Consider the following 14,430-nt stretch of genomic DNA (forward strand, 5'->3'; position numbering starts at 1 on the left):
TGCAATATGTTACATTGGCACTGTTAAGGCTTATTTCGGATGTCCATTATCTTACAAGAGATCTTGACCCCATTTGATTTAAATAGTGGTCATCACATATGACAATTCAATATGAATATTAAGCTTTATTATTGCACAGAATAATTTCAATTACTATCAGGCTATTTATCATACTGCTAGTAATTCCAACAATGCTGAATAACATGCACTTCTAAACGCAATATTAAGTTACAATGATCATAAAGCACATTGAAAAGCACTTTTTTCTATGCTGAACTGCTCACTTAAAATAAGGGCAGCACATTTAACCCTATTTTCAGTGGTTCCTTTTGGCTTGTAAAAGCTAATGTCGAAAAACAAACGATGGAATTTTAGAGGGCATCTTTGCTCGGGTGCAAATCCCGTTCTGGCTGCTAGATCACACGAGTGGGCTGTAACGGGATTTGAGATCTTCCTCGCCCCCTCTGGGCGTGAACCCGATTGTCATGAATGTTAATAAATTTAAATATACTTAAACGGCTTTACGCTGTAACGTCCTCCCACGATGGTTGCCCCCCCCGCCCGGTAGCATGATGTCACGCCTGCACAAATCACTATTGGTTTTGAAAAGCGAAAACCAGCCACGATGACCATGCCAGGGGCATGGAGGTGTCTGGGGGTTCAGGGCCATTCCCCCCATCACTCTGGCAGTGTCAAGGGCACTGAAGTGGGCACTCGCCCATGGGTTCTGGCAGTGGGGCTAACCCTCCTCCATTGTGCAGGGGAGGGGGGTTCCCTTATCTGTGGTGGTGGGAGAGGGATGAGCCCCAATGACAGTGTGGGTGTGAGGGGGGATAGTGCACCCCGTTACTTTCATGTTTGGGGGTCATCCTCCGTGTTCGTGGGGGTTTGGGGAAAACTTAATTTCAATGCAGAATAGGGCACCCTTTAAAGATAGCGCCTGATCTAAGGCCGGCTCCATCAGGCTCCTTCCAGCCAGAATGAAGACCGACACAAACCACGCCCCCAGATTTCCGGCCAGAATGACGACACAAACCACGCCCCAGACTTTCTGTGCACTAAGTGCCAGAAAATCTGGTCTGAAAACCCGACTGTGCTTCTGCAGAGAAACACGTTGATTTTCAGTCAGACCCTGACACTTTCCCAATTTTTGGAAAATTCAGCCCGCAGATTGATTGATTTGATTTATTTTCACGCGTACCAAAGGACAGTGAAAGGTATTTTTCTGCGGCCGAGGGAACGTGCACAGTACGTACATAGTAGACAAAGAGATTGGTTACAGGGAACAAGGGGCCAAACAAAGCAAATACATGAGCAAGAGCAGCATAGGGTGTCGTGAATAGTGTTCTTACAGGAAACAGATCAGTCTGAGGGGGAGTTGTTGAGGAGTCTTGTAGCTGTGGGGAAGAAGCTGTTCCTATGACTGGATGTGCGGGTCTTCAGACTTCTGTACCTTCTGCCTGATGGGTCTGGAAGAAGGCAATGCCTGGGTTGGAGGGGTCTCTGATAATGCTGTCTGCCTTCCTAAGGCAGCGGGAGGTGTAGACAGAATCAATGTGAGGGTGGCAAGCTTGTGTGATGCGCTGGGCTGAGTTCACCACACTTGCGATCTTGGGCCGAGCAGTTGCCATAACAGGCTGTGATGCAGCCAGATAGGATGCTCTCTATGGCACATCTGTAGAAGTTTGAGTGTGTTGATGCAGACATGACAAATTTCTTTAGCTTCCGTAGGAAGTAGAGACGTTGTTGGGCTTTCTTGACTGTTGCATCAACGTGTGTGGACCAGGACAGACTGCTGGTGATGGTGACACCCAGGAACTTAAAGCTATCGACCATCTCCACTTCTGAGCCATTGATGCGATGTTCTCCTGATCCTCGTCATGAATCCGCCTGATCCTCGTCATGAAGTCTTAGAGCCAAGGCAGTGCAGAAAACCTTTGCAACATCAGTTTTAAAAATCTTTGCTGGACCAGGAAAAAGAGGGTTCCCAGATTTGACTACTGCCTCTGTATATTCATAGAATTGACAGTGGATAAGGAGGCCATTCGGCCTGCACGGCCGAAGTCTGCACGGGCCCTTGGAAAGAGCACCTTACTCAAGCACACATCTCCACCCTATCCCCACACCTCCACCCTATCCCCGAAACCCAAATTAACCTTTTTTTGGACACTAAGGGTGATTTAGCATAGCCAATCCTACACATCTTTGGACTTTGGGATTTAGCATAGCCAATCCTAACCTGCACATCTTTGGACTATGGGAGGAAACCGGAGCACCTGGAGGAAAACCACCCAGACACGGGCAGAATGTGCAGGCTCCGCACAGACAGTGACCCAAGCCGGGAATGGAACCTGGGATCGTAGAGCTGTGAAGCAACTGTGCTAATACTGTGCTACCATGCTGCCCCTATGCCGTGCTGCACTATACACACTGTATTGTGTGTTAACTATGGCTGGTTATTCAATTTGAATGTTGCTTGGGAACAGGGGAAGTGTTACATAGTTCAAGTATCGTAGATACATTTTATAACAAAGGGTACATGCTATATAAACTGTGTGTGTTTTGTAATTCATACATCGTAATTGTGTGAGAGTAAGGTCTGTGTGTATTTGTCCTTAATTTACTTTAATAAATAGTCCTTAATAATTGTTCCCAGGCGACTGGGTTGTTTATTCTCTTTGAAGTTTCACTTGTCCCCTCACACCAAAACAAAATGAAATTATACACCCCATGAACCAAAGTTTGGTTACCCTCAGAGACAACATCAGCATGCTTCGTGACATCCTTTAGATGTCTTTCATACTCGTCAATTTGGATGACTTTTGGTAACAAGACCAGACAAGTAATTCAACCACCAGAGTCAGAAAGGGCATACATTAACATTAAAAAAAGTTATTCTACTTTTTACTAAATAAAAGACAATACATACCACATCCAGTACACACTGATTAGCAGGTTTACGAGGATCTAAGGAAATTCCAGTTTCTAGAAGCAATTCCTGATTTGCTGCAGCAATTTCTGTCTCAGTTTCAATACGCATTTGAAGAGAATGGAGGCTTTCGTCAGGTTTTATCAAAAATGAATGGATGCGGGCAGAGGTCATATTTAATATGTGTACGTACTGTAACAAAATGAGATTTTTTTTTTTACATGCTGGAAATTATATAACATAGTAATGCTTTCCGCAAAAGATAATTAGCCCACCGTAGCCCATCTTTTCAACCTTCCTGTCAGACTCCTATTATTCTAATAGCCCTTCATCGTTTCTTTCAATAGGGGCACATCCATTTGTTTTCTTTCAAACTTGCCACACACTTTTTTTAATTCCACCACATGACGAGTAGCTAGTAAGAAAAGCCATGTCATAGTTCCTCAATGAGGTTGTCAATTTGGCTAATTCTGTGTAATTGGACTGGATTTGCCAACACAGGAATCAGAATGACACGAGGACTCTTACAGCTAATTGATGGATAAAAGTGGTTTACGAAGGATTCAAATCACAAGTAGAGGTCAAGAATCAACTAAGATGTCCCTGCTCCTCAGCAGCTGGACAATGTAAATAAAAGTGGAGTACGAATAGATATATCATAAAAATGAACAGAATGGCAAGATACCACTCAACCCATTTTGGCTGTGCTGTTTGTTAGAGCATTCCATAATTGGATCGATGATAGGTGTGCAAGGGAGATATTGTGGCTTTGCACAACTCAAGGGAAGATTTTGACTACAAGATACATGCATCATCTGTCCCAATTGTTGATTTATATTGATATACAACAGTCCTGGCCGAGTCCAAACTAAATCAAGCCCCCTTCTTTCAAGAGCAGGCTAAAGGGCTCAGAGCAAACAGTCCTTGTCTTTCTTTAATGATGGAAGGCCAATTCCAATTACTTTTATTGTATGCAAAATAGGGATGACAATTTGAGAATAAGAGTGAACACAATCGTGAAATGACATTTTCCACAATATCCTTATTGCCTTTCACTCAGAATTGCATTGTTTGTCTATCACAACACGAATTGCCCCGATATTAGAAATGTTATAAATAAATCCAATTGGCCCAGTAAGAGAATTTGAACAACTGTGAGATGCAAACAAATTTCTCGAGGTTCAATTAGCATTAGAGCTAGTGGCTTCACCCTCTGCATACATTTCCTTTTGCTCTCTAATAAAATCAAATTAGGGAAAAATTGTCTACGAGTGAACAATAAAGTGGAAAATCCCATCCTGGAGCTCTTCCCACACTCATTTGACCACTAGAGGGCATTCAAAGGCAAAGAATGCTTTCAGGAACTTAGGACATTTGAAAAATTGTATAACCATTCGTCTATAAAAGCATAGAAAGCATTTTTAAAATAAAATTTGGAGTGATTTTAGCACATAAAAGGAGAGTGTGAGAGAGCGATGAAATCGCAGAAATTTAGGGACAGCTATACTGCTCAGAGCTTCAGCCAATTGATTGGCCCTGTATCGATGAAGCTGTGGGACCAGGCTCCCTCAAAGCACACTCAAGTGAGTCAAGTGCATTGAGGCTTGAGATTGTGGTAAGGCCTCCAGAAAAGTGCCAGCACTATCTGATTGCAAATGTGGGGAACGGAGTATTATTTAATCTATGGAAACCTCTTGAGACAGCAGGGAACGCGTGACTTTTGCAAAGAACACAAATAATTTATTGCCTAAAATAAAAAGCACATCTTTCAGGATTTGTGGGAGGAAACCGGAGCACCCAGAGGAAACCCACGCAGACACGGGGAGAATGTGCAAACTCTGCCTGGACAGTGACCCAAGCCGGGAATCGAACCTGGCACCCTGGCACTGTGAAGCAACAGTGCTACCCACTGTGCTACCGTGCCACCACAATGTAAGTGTGTATGTTATGTAAGTGTGGCACTTTGGATTCACGATGAAAGTCCAACATTTCTGAAACAAGTCTGTATATTGACATTCTTTATCATCCTAATCCTGAATTCATGAACCAGATTCTCACATGGATGGAACTGAATAGATTCACTAACCCAAAGAGGAGGTTTTCAGGCCATTCAATTAAAATTAAAAGCAATACTGCACACCGCACACTTAACCAAGATTTTATTATGCTGCCTCAGTACTCCTAACCTTCTGACTTAAAATGTGTTCCAGAAATAAAAAGCATGACGGTCGATTTATGTTCGGGTCTATATTGCCACCTCGCACTTTTGGATCCCATTTCAGCATCAGTTGTAGCCATGTCTCCAGTGGTTTTACCATCAGGCTATAGGAGAAAATGAAAACATTGAAAAACAAAAATTAAACTTGCTGCATTTCAGCATAACATGCAGTTACCACAAATCAGTGACATTTTTAACACGCTTTTTCAAATATAAGTTATGAAATGTAATTGCATTCACCGTAATTCAGTGGAATTATCAGATTGTATAAAAGCCTTGTTGTACACCACACACACACACACGCCATAAAATATAAAGTCATGTCCCAGGACAGCTGTCGTGCTGTCTGCTGCAAAGCTTCTTTACAAAATCCTACACATAACAGCATAATTATACATGTGCCATCAGTCACCCACCCATTTCATTGGCATTTTATATCTAATGCTGGGCTCTTGAAGAAGTTTAAGTTGATAACCATGGAAATTTGCAGCCCTTCAGCAATTTATAAAAATAACAAACGGCTTGTTGACAGACATACTGCATGTGTATCTCTGCATTATTTTGGGAGTAGGAAGCACAAAGTCATGGTCTATTGTTTTTCATTTTGACGATACCTAGTTCAGTTGCTTTAACAAAAGAACAACATGTATATTCGTACTCCCCAAACCTCAAATGCAATGTATTCAAATTTGACTGTACAAGTGTTATTATTAAATCCATATTTGTTGGATTTGTTCTTTTTAAATTATTATTCCCCCTCATTATCGCTGTGTGGGCAGTATTGGGAATCAATGTCCCTTTTAGAAATTTAAATAGTTAATTTAAATTATGCTTGCTTGAAGACTAAACAAAGAGTTGCCGAATTTACTCTAACAACTACTTAAATGCAGCAAATTGGTTCAGGGCTAGAGGAGCAGGCATCATTGGGAGAGGTTTAGCTCAGTGGTCAAGGAGAAGCTGAATGGATGTTCGGAATCTTCATGACAAAACAAATTCATGAGCTCCTCTCACGGTGGAGGCGAGGGTACAGGAGGCATGGACGGGTGGTTTACAAAGGCATTGTGATGCAGCAAGGAAGCGAGGGGGTTATCTTTGCATTCCAGGATGATCTTGGAGTAGTGTGCAGTTTTAGCAATTAAGAGCAGGGCTTGATGTGTTCCAGCCAGATCTAATGATGGAAAGTTAAAGCAGTTGTTTAAATCTGCAACTCTTTATGGAATTCACAAAAATGTTCGTTAACCAGTGGGAGAGATAAGGGTCAGAGAGAGAGAGTATTAGTTTTAATGCGGACAAGGTGATATAGAGGTTGTGATTTAGCAGATGACTTGTGAGCCAAAGGTTAGATAGGTGTAACTATGGAAGTGGCAGTTCGAAGTCACTCAAGAAGACTTGGGAAGATTTTTTTTCCCCGGGGGCAGGCACCAGAAAGAAGTAGGGTTGGGAGAGGGAAGAGAATGTTGCAAGGAAGCGGTCAGTGGTTGCTTTATCAGTGATATTTACGATGGGAGAAACAAGGTCTTATCAACTGGTATGATCGAGGGGTGCTGCACATATGGGTAGGAGAATTTTATAATGACAGAGAGAGAGAAAGAAAGAGGGAGAGCACTCAGTGAGAAACTTAGCTCGATACATGGGTAGCCGGTACAGAAGAGCATCTCAAAGGAGAGGCTGGTGGGACGGAACAAGGCAGGAAGCTAAAGAGGAAGAAACCAGAGAAGAAGGGAAACAAAACAAGGTGGGATTTAGAGATAAGGGTTACACCACCACCATGGCAGTTTGAGTAGAACAAGTGATGGAATAAATAGCCAAGAGGGGAGGTTTCATTCAAGGAGAAGTGCCAATCAATGCTCAGTCATGACGCCGTTAAGACTATAATGTTGATGTGATCATCGACACTAATCATAATGATGGCCAGGGCCTTACCCTCTGCATCTCCTTACAGCCGATTCATTGGGCATACATTCATACTTGCCGAGTCTAAACACCCTATTAAATTCTCATCAACTGTAGACTACATTTCTGATTCATGTTCAAGTACGCACGGAACTCTTAGTTCCCAACCAGTGCTCTGCCAACACACAATAGCACTACATTTTTCATTGTTATGCAACATGTAGCCATGTAAAATGGCTGCGTTCCGATTAATCTGGCCAAAACCCAGTTTAAAACGGCTAACCCAAAAGACTGCTGGGAAAAGCAGCCAAGAAGACACAAGCAGGCAGCTGCAGACAGTTTTGCATATTCGGCTCTGGGAAGGTAGCCCAGATCGATACTCAGGGCTATCAACAGCCCATCAACCCAGGTATTCGCAGTTGCATTCAGGACTGTTTGCAGCCCATCTATTCAGACATCCACAGTTAAATCGGCTATCCCCGGGAACAATTGCAACATATTAGCAATTGAATACCGGGCCAGACCTGTCGACGCCTGCAGTGGCCGAAACAAAGACAGGTGAGCGACCACCCCCCCGATCGAGGAATCGCCTCACCATTGGACACAGCGACCCCAGAGATTGGGGACAGATCCAATCACTTGGGACTCAGGGTCAAGGGCCGCCCCGGGAGGCGGGAAGCCCCTGGGCCCTATAAAAGTGAGGGGCCAAGTTCAGATCTCTCTCTCTCTCCTCTTCGCCTGCTCGAGACCTTAGCAAGACCAGCCACCGGCAATAGTAAGTTTGAATCCAGCGATCGCTATCCGGTAGAGACACCTAGCCACCGACCTGTAGCAGCCTTTTGAATCCCGCGGGCCAGATTTGATTGGACAAGCCATTCGTTTCCCTGACCTGGTGGGCTCTTCCTAAGTTAAGTATTGGCCAGTAGTGATAGGTTTATTATATAGAAAGTAGTATTAGTGTATTAATATTGCTTGTTGTATATAATAAATGACCGTTGTTTTAATCCTTACTAAGCGGTGTGCTGTGTTATTAATCATAACCTGAACTTGAACCACGTGGCGGTATCATAAAGATACCTGGCGACTCATGAGCAAAGGTGACTTAAACAGAGCAAATAGACTAAAGCTAAAAAGAGCAACAAACATTGAACAAAAGCTATAAATAAATTAATAAATGAACAATTCTCAGCTGCATGTAAGTAACAACTCTGATTTTACAACTAGATGCTAATAGTTTCCCGGAAATCGGGCTTGAATTTTGCGCCTGTTGGGCACATGCTCAGAGTTGGGTCCAGAAGCAAAGGTGAAATGTGTTTCTGGCTGCGATCGGCCCCGGAACATGATTTCACACTTGCTGGCCAATTATGCACATGGACAACGGTTCGGTGTTGCTGAGGGGGTGCTGGAAGAGAGCAGGTGTCAAGGAAAAGGAGTGTGTGGGCTGGCACTTCAAATGGGCTCCCTCCCCCAAGGCGACAGCTGCTGCTGAGTTGTCTCAGGGAGTTGCTAAATTAATCCCGATGAAAAAACACAGCAAACTGGGTCTAGGTAAAACATTCAAACATATGACAAGAGAATTCAGAAAGCCCCCAGACATTTTACGATTTTACTTCAGTGTTGACATTTCAACCCACCCTAGATTGAAGTTTTAGCTAAAATGTAATGGCCGCCTGGCCTATTGGCTTGTCCATCAACCATTAAAGCAGACCGGCCAGGTAAATTAGCTTTCAATTGGGTTTTTAACAGGCTTAATTGCCCACTTGACTGTCGGCAGGTGCACTTCTGACCCTTGCGCACTCACTGATTGAAATATCACACGAGCGCGCAACAGCATCGGGACACATGCCCAATGTCTCCAAGCGATTGCATGCACTTCCGAGTTAGGCACATGTCTGCCCAAGCAATGGAAATTCTGGCCTCGGTGTTCAAATCTGACAAGAGCTTCACAACTTCCCTTTGATAAAGTGATAAAAGTCCATTCTCCTTCCAATCTAGACAGGTTGAGTCAGATGGACAGATGGAACTTAACCCTGAAAAGTGAGAGGGGATGCACTTCAAAAGGACAAGGGAGTGCTAATGAATGGCAGGACACTATGAAGTTCAGAGGAACAGAAAGATCTTGGGGTGCTTGTCCACAGATCCCTGAAAGCAGCAGAACAGGTGAATATGGTGAGCACAGTGGTTAGCACTGTTGCTTCATAGCACCAGGGCCCCGGGTTCGATTCCCAGCTTGGTCACTGTCTGTGCGGAGTCTGCACATTCTCCCCATGTCTGCGTAGGTTTCCTCCAGGTGCTCAGGTTTCCTCCCACAAGCCCCAAAAGATGTGCTTGTTAGGTGAATTGGACATTCTGAATTCTCTCTGTGTACCCGAACAGGTGCCGGAGTGTGGAGACGGGAGGATTTTCAAAGTAACTTCATTGCAATGTAAATGTAAGCCTACTTGGGACACAAATAAAGATTATTATTTTATACGGTAGTTAAAGTATATGGCACACTTGCCTTCCTCTGCCGTGGCATAGATTTTAAGAACAGGCAGGTTATGTTGGAACTGTACAAAACTTTGGTTAGGCCACAGCTGGAGTACTGTGTTAAGTTCTGGTCGCCTCACTATAGGAAGGATGTGATTGCACCAGAGGGTGCAGAGGAGATTCACCAGGATGTTGCCTGAGATGGAGAATTGAGCTATGAAGCGAGGCTGGATAGGCTCAGGTTGTTTTCTTTAGAGCTGAGAAGACTGAGAGGGGACCTGATTGAGGTGTATAAGATTATGAAGGGCATGGACAGGGTGGATAGGAAGCAGCTGTTCCCCATAGTTGAAGGGTTAATAATGAGGGAGCATAATTTTAAAATGAGGGGCAGGAGATTTAAAGGAAATTTAAGGAATTTTTCATTCACCCACAGGGTGGTGAGATTCTGAAATACACTGTCTGAAAGGGTAGTAGAGGTGGGAAACTTCACAACCTTTAAGAAGTACATCATAACATTCAAGGCTATGGGCAAAGTGCTGTAAAGTGGGGTTAGTGTAGATTTAGTGTAGTCGGTGCAGACTCAATCGGCTGAAAGGCCTCTTCTGTACTGTATGACTCTCTAACTAAGTCAAAAGTTCAGGTTCCCAGTTAGGTGGTATATACATGTTCAACTGGGACATATCTATCCCGACATTAAGTGAGCCTTCTCTGCTAATCAGTGGCGGAATTCAGGATTGAGCAATTTACATCCCAAAATATTTTGTCGTTTATTCAATTAAGCAAAGAGGAGGCTGGTATCATTAACCTAAAATACCCCCATGACGGTAGAGATGGGGATGGGGATAACAGATACCTTAGATGTTCCGGTTTCAGAATGTATCACTCTGCTCCTCACTAGCACATGTGCAATAAAGATAAATACTATCTGCCATACAGACGCTACAATTTTTTGCTTACTGTACACATTTTTATAAAAAGGAACAGAGAAACTACAATTTATGAGAACTAATGAATGCCATTATTTGTCACAGAGATCAGCAAATGTTTATTTTTGAAAACCAAAGCAACAATTTTTCTTTTGTGCTGACTTTGCTTATCTCAGTTAGGGAGGTGAAGTGTTGAAACCAATCCCGATGTCCCCAAATTGTTCAGGAAAAACGCAAAGAATTCTACTCCTCATCACTTTCAGGTTGTTATTGTTGCACGTGTATCTCAATTTGTGCTGGACAGGAGAGGGTTAAACTCATCAGCAGTGATTCCACAGTCACCATCCAGTCTGACAGAGTATAATAATAATCTTTATTAGTGTCACAAGTAGGCTTACATTAACGCTGCAATGAAGTTACTGTGAAAAGCCCTTAGTCGCCACACTCCGGCGCATGTTCGGGTACATTGAGGGAGAATTCAGAATGTCCAATTCACCTAACAAGCACGTCTTTCGGGACTAAAATGTCCATCAACCATTAAAGCAGAACGGCCAGGTAAAATAGCTTTCGATTGGCTCTTTAATAGGCTTAATTGCCCGCTTGACTGTCGGCAGGTGCACTTGTGACCATTGGGAGGAAACAGGAGCACTCGGAGGAAACCCATGCAGACACTGGGAGAACGTGCAGACTTCGCATAGAAAGTGACCCAAGCTAGGAATCGAACCCGGGTCCCTGGCGCTGAGAAGCAACAGTGCTACGTAACTTAGCAAAGTGCTACAGGCTGCTGTTATCGGAGGAACACTACTCCAGCGCGGGTTGTCACATTCAAAAGCAGGGAAATGATATGAAGAAAATGGAGGAATTTTAAAATGGAACAAAAACTGCACCATAGTTGGTTAGGATGATGGAGACTTTTTGATCATTCGACTCAATCGCCCCTGCAAAACCTATCCCACCCACGAACATTGAAATTTCAATGTCTTCCATTTCTCAAAGCTCAACTTCTTTTGCCACTGACCAGCTCAGACTCATAACTGGCAAAATCAGGACTACTTCTTTGAAATCCGAATCACCCTTCTCCTCCATAGTTCAGTGTCATCTGTGTATTGAATTGCCTTGCACTCAGAAGACAGATCCAGACCATTTATGTACAGCAGAAATAGGAGTGGCCCAGTACAACCCTCCAGGACACACTTCATATCACTCTGTTATTCCACCTAGATTACGGCCTGTTTCATTATTTTTAGCAAGTTGCCAACCCACATTTATACCTCATTCTGATAACGTACTTAATTCTTTTGTAAAGGAATCTCTCTCCGTATTATATTGAGAAGTGCTTCCTATATCAATTTTGAAGAATAACTCTCCAAAAAATGTAATTAAATTAAGGTTTTTCTAAAATAAACACAGCACATATAGTAGATTGTTCTCGACCAAATGTTGTCATTAAAAAAATTTGGTTGAAGAACATTTTTAAAATGCAGCATCTTAAATCTCAGCCTGTGACAAGATGTGCATATGATAAAACGATTGTAACAAAATACAACTTTTATAATAATTAAAGCTCGGATACTTTTTCTACAACAAACATCAACACAAATCTACAATAAGTTTCAGAAAAGGAACATGTGAAAATCTCTTAGACAAGATGCAAGAATTCTGAGAAAGATATTACTCACCTGCTAAGGCCATTGGGCTGTGGTAAGTTTGACGAGTATTTTACTTCACCATTCATCTCTTCAACAGCCATAATATCTTGTTGGCCTTTGATTTTAACTTTGCCATGCCTAAAAATAAATGTATTTATACTGTTTATATCTCCCACAGAAAACAACCTCAGTGTCTTCTGTAAGTACATCAAATGAAAGCCAACAGTAGATTGTGGCAAGGCCATTTCATCCTTAAAGAGCATTAGCAGCATCACTGCTGTGGCACATTTTATGCAGTTCCCATTTACTTAATATAGACTTAAGTAAAAAGGTGAATATTACTAGGAGGGATCAAGGCAAAGTGGGAGGAAGAGTTGCGAGAGGGTATGGAGGAGGGGTTCTGGTGTGAGGTGCTCCGGAGGGTGAACGCCTCCACCTCGTGTGCGAGGTTGGAGCTGATACAGCTGAAGGAGGTGCATAGAGCGCACCTTACAAGGAAGAGGATGAGCCAGCTCTTTGAGAGGGTAGAAGATGCGTGTGAACTTTGCGGGGGAGGCCCCGCAAACCACATTCATATGTTTTGGTCCTGCCCAAAGCTGGGGGATTACTGGAAGGAGGTGTTTAGGGTAATCGCTAAAGTGGTGCATGTGAAACTGGACCCGGGACCCCAGGAGGCCATATTCGGGGTGTCGGACCAGCCGAGGTTGGAAACGGGCGCGGAGGCAGATGTTGTAGCCTTCGCCTCGTTCATCGCCCGAAGGCAAATCCCGTTAGGGTGGAGATCAATCTCCACCCTGTGCTGTGGCGTGGCGGGGGGGACCTGCTGGAATTCTTAACGCTTGAAAAGGTCAAATTTGAACAGAGGGGAAGGATGGAGGGGTTCTACAATCCATGGGCGTTATTCATTATGCACTTTCGAGAATTGGATCACATCGAACATTAGGGGGGTTGGGGGCTGGGAGGGTTGTGGGGAGGGGGACTGTATGTGTTAATGGTGACTATGGGTGATTCCTGATTCCTTTTTGTCATTTGTTTATGTCAACATGTGGGCCAATGTCTGGGGTTTGGTAGGAGGATGGGATTGTTGTATATCCATTAAACTGACAACCACCCAACATCACTTCTTCGCTTTCGTGCTGGCTGACATTGTACATGGCTCCTTCTGCTCGGCCCTTCCCTTTTGAACTTACTATTACCCTTCCTGTAAAAAAAACACCCTTGATTCCACTGGCCTTGCAAAGTAACACCCCATCTTGTACCTCACCTCCTCTTCAAACTCCTTAAGTTTATCGTCACCCAAATCCATGTTTGAATCTTTCTAATCGGCTTTCCGTCCCAGACACAGCATCAAAACAGTCTGCTTTTGTTCCATAATCCTTGCCTCAATTTTTACTGCTGAAGCACTCATCCTTATTCCTTCCAGATTTGAGTACTTCAATATCCGACTGACCAGCCATTTTCTATCTTTTTGAACTTGAGCTCATCCAAGACTGATGCCTGTATCTGAACCCACACCAAGTACTATTCACCCACTGCGGAGTGCTTGCCAGCCTTCACCGCTGATAGATCTGGAGTAATTTTCAAATGTTCATCCTCATGTTCAAATTCCCCCTCCCAAGGCCTCACTCCTCCCCATCTCTGCAACCCCCTCTAGTATTACCACCCTCCAAGAATCTGCATTCCTCTGCTCTGGTGTGAACTGACCACTTTTCACCTTACCACTGGACCGTGCCGACAGCCGTGTAGGCATTCCCTCTTTCACCAGGCTTTTACCCATCTCTATCAATAACTCCTCCTTTGGTTCAATGTCAACTTTTGTCTAATTATGCTTCTGTGAAATGCCTTGGAATGTTTCCCAATGTTAAAGCCACAACGTAAAGTCGCAATTGTTATTTAAGTGCAAAAATAGGATGTATGGACAGTCTGCTTACCATTGGAAAGGCTGCATATTGTGCAAAAATGGTCGAAATCCTGAGATGCACTCAAAAATTAATGTTCCAAAGCTCCAGTAGTCTACAGTGACTGTGTAGGGCTGAGACTCAAATAGCTCTGGAGCCTAGAAAAGATCATATTACTCTTTAATCACCAAGTCCATTTAGATAATTTCTCTCAAAAACAAAAGAATGCAAAAATGAATTTACATTGCTCATTGACAGGATATGTTAGCAGAAACACACAAACACCATTCAAAAATTTGGGATGTTAAAGATTATCAATTCCAGTTTAATTCTGATTAAATACAAGACCAAACATTAAAGGGGAGAAATTTATCAGGTAGTGATACTACCATTTAACATTACACATTCTGTCCTTACTATGTTTTCCTGTTTAAATTAAAAATTGAAT

The 14,430-nt window shown here is 43.2% G+C and overlaps 1 protein-coding gene across 1 annotated transcript in view; it reads right to left on the reverse strand.

Moving 5' to 3' along the window:
- Positions 1–14,430, reverse strand: part of chuk (component of inhibitor of nuclear factor kappa B kinase complex) — a 142,466-nt gene that overhangs the window by 55,872 nt on the left and 72,164 nt on the right. The window contains exons 8-11 of the mRNA XM_072491632.1: positions 14,016–14,140; positions 12,115–12,222; positions 5,116–5,251; positions 2,930–3,121 (exon numbers count right to left, since the gene is read on the reverse strand). Of these exons, the coding sequence (XP_072347733.1) occupies positions 2,930–3,121; positions 5,116–5,251; positions 12,115–12,222; positions 14,016–14,140 (561 nt within the window). The remainder of the gene's footprint in view (positions 1–2,929; positions 3,122–5,115; positions 5,252–12,114; positions 12,223–14,015; positions 14,141–14,430) is intronic.

Source organism: Scyliorhinus torazame, chromosome 28, assembly GCF_047496885.1.
Source record: "Scyliorhinus torazame isolate Kashiwa2021f chromosome 28, sScyTor2.1, whole genome shotgun sequence".
NCBI classification, from domain to species: Eukaryota; Metazoa; Chordata; class Chondrichthyes; order Carcharhiniformes; family Scyliorhinidae; genus Scyliorhinus; species Scyliorhinus torazame.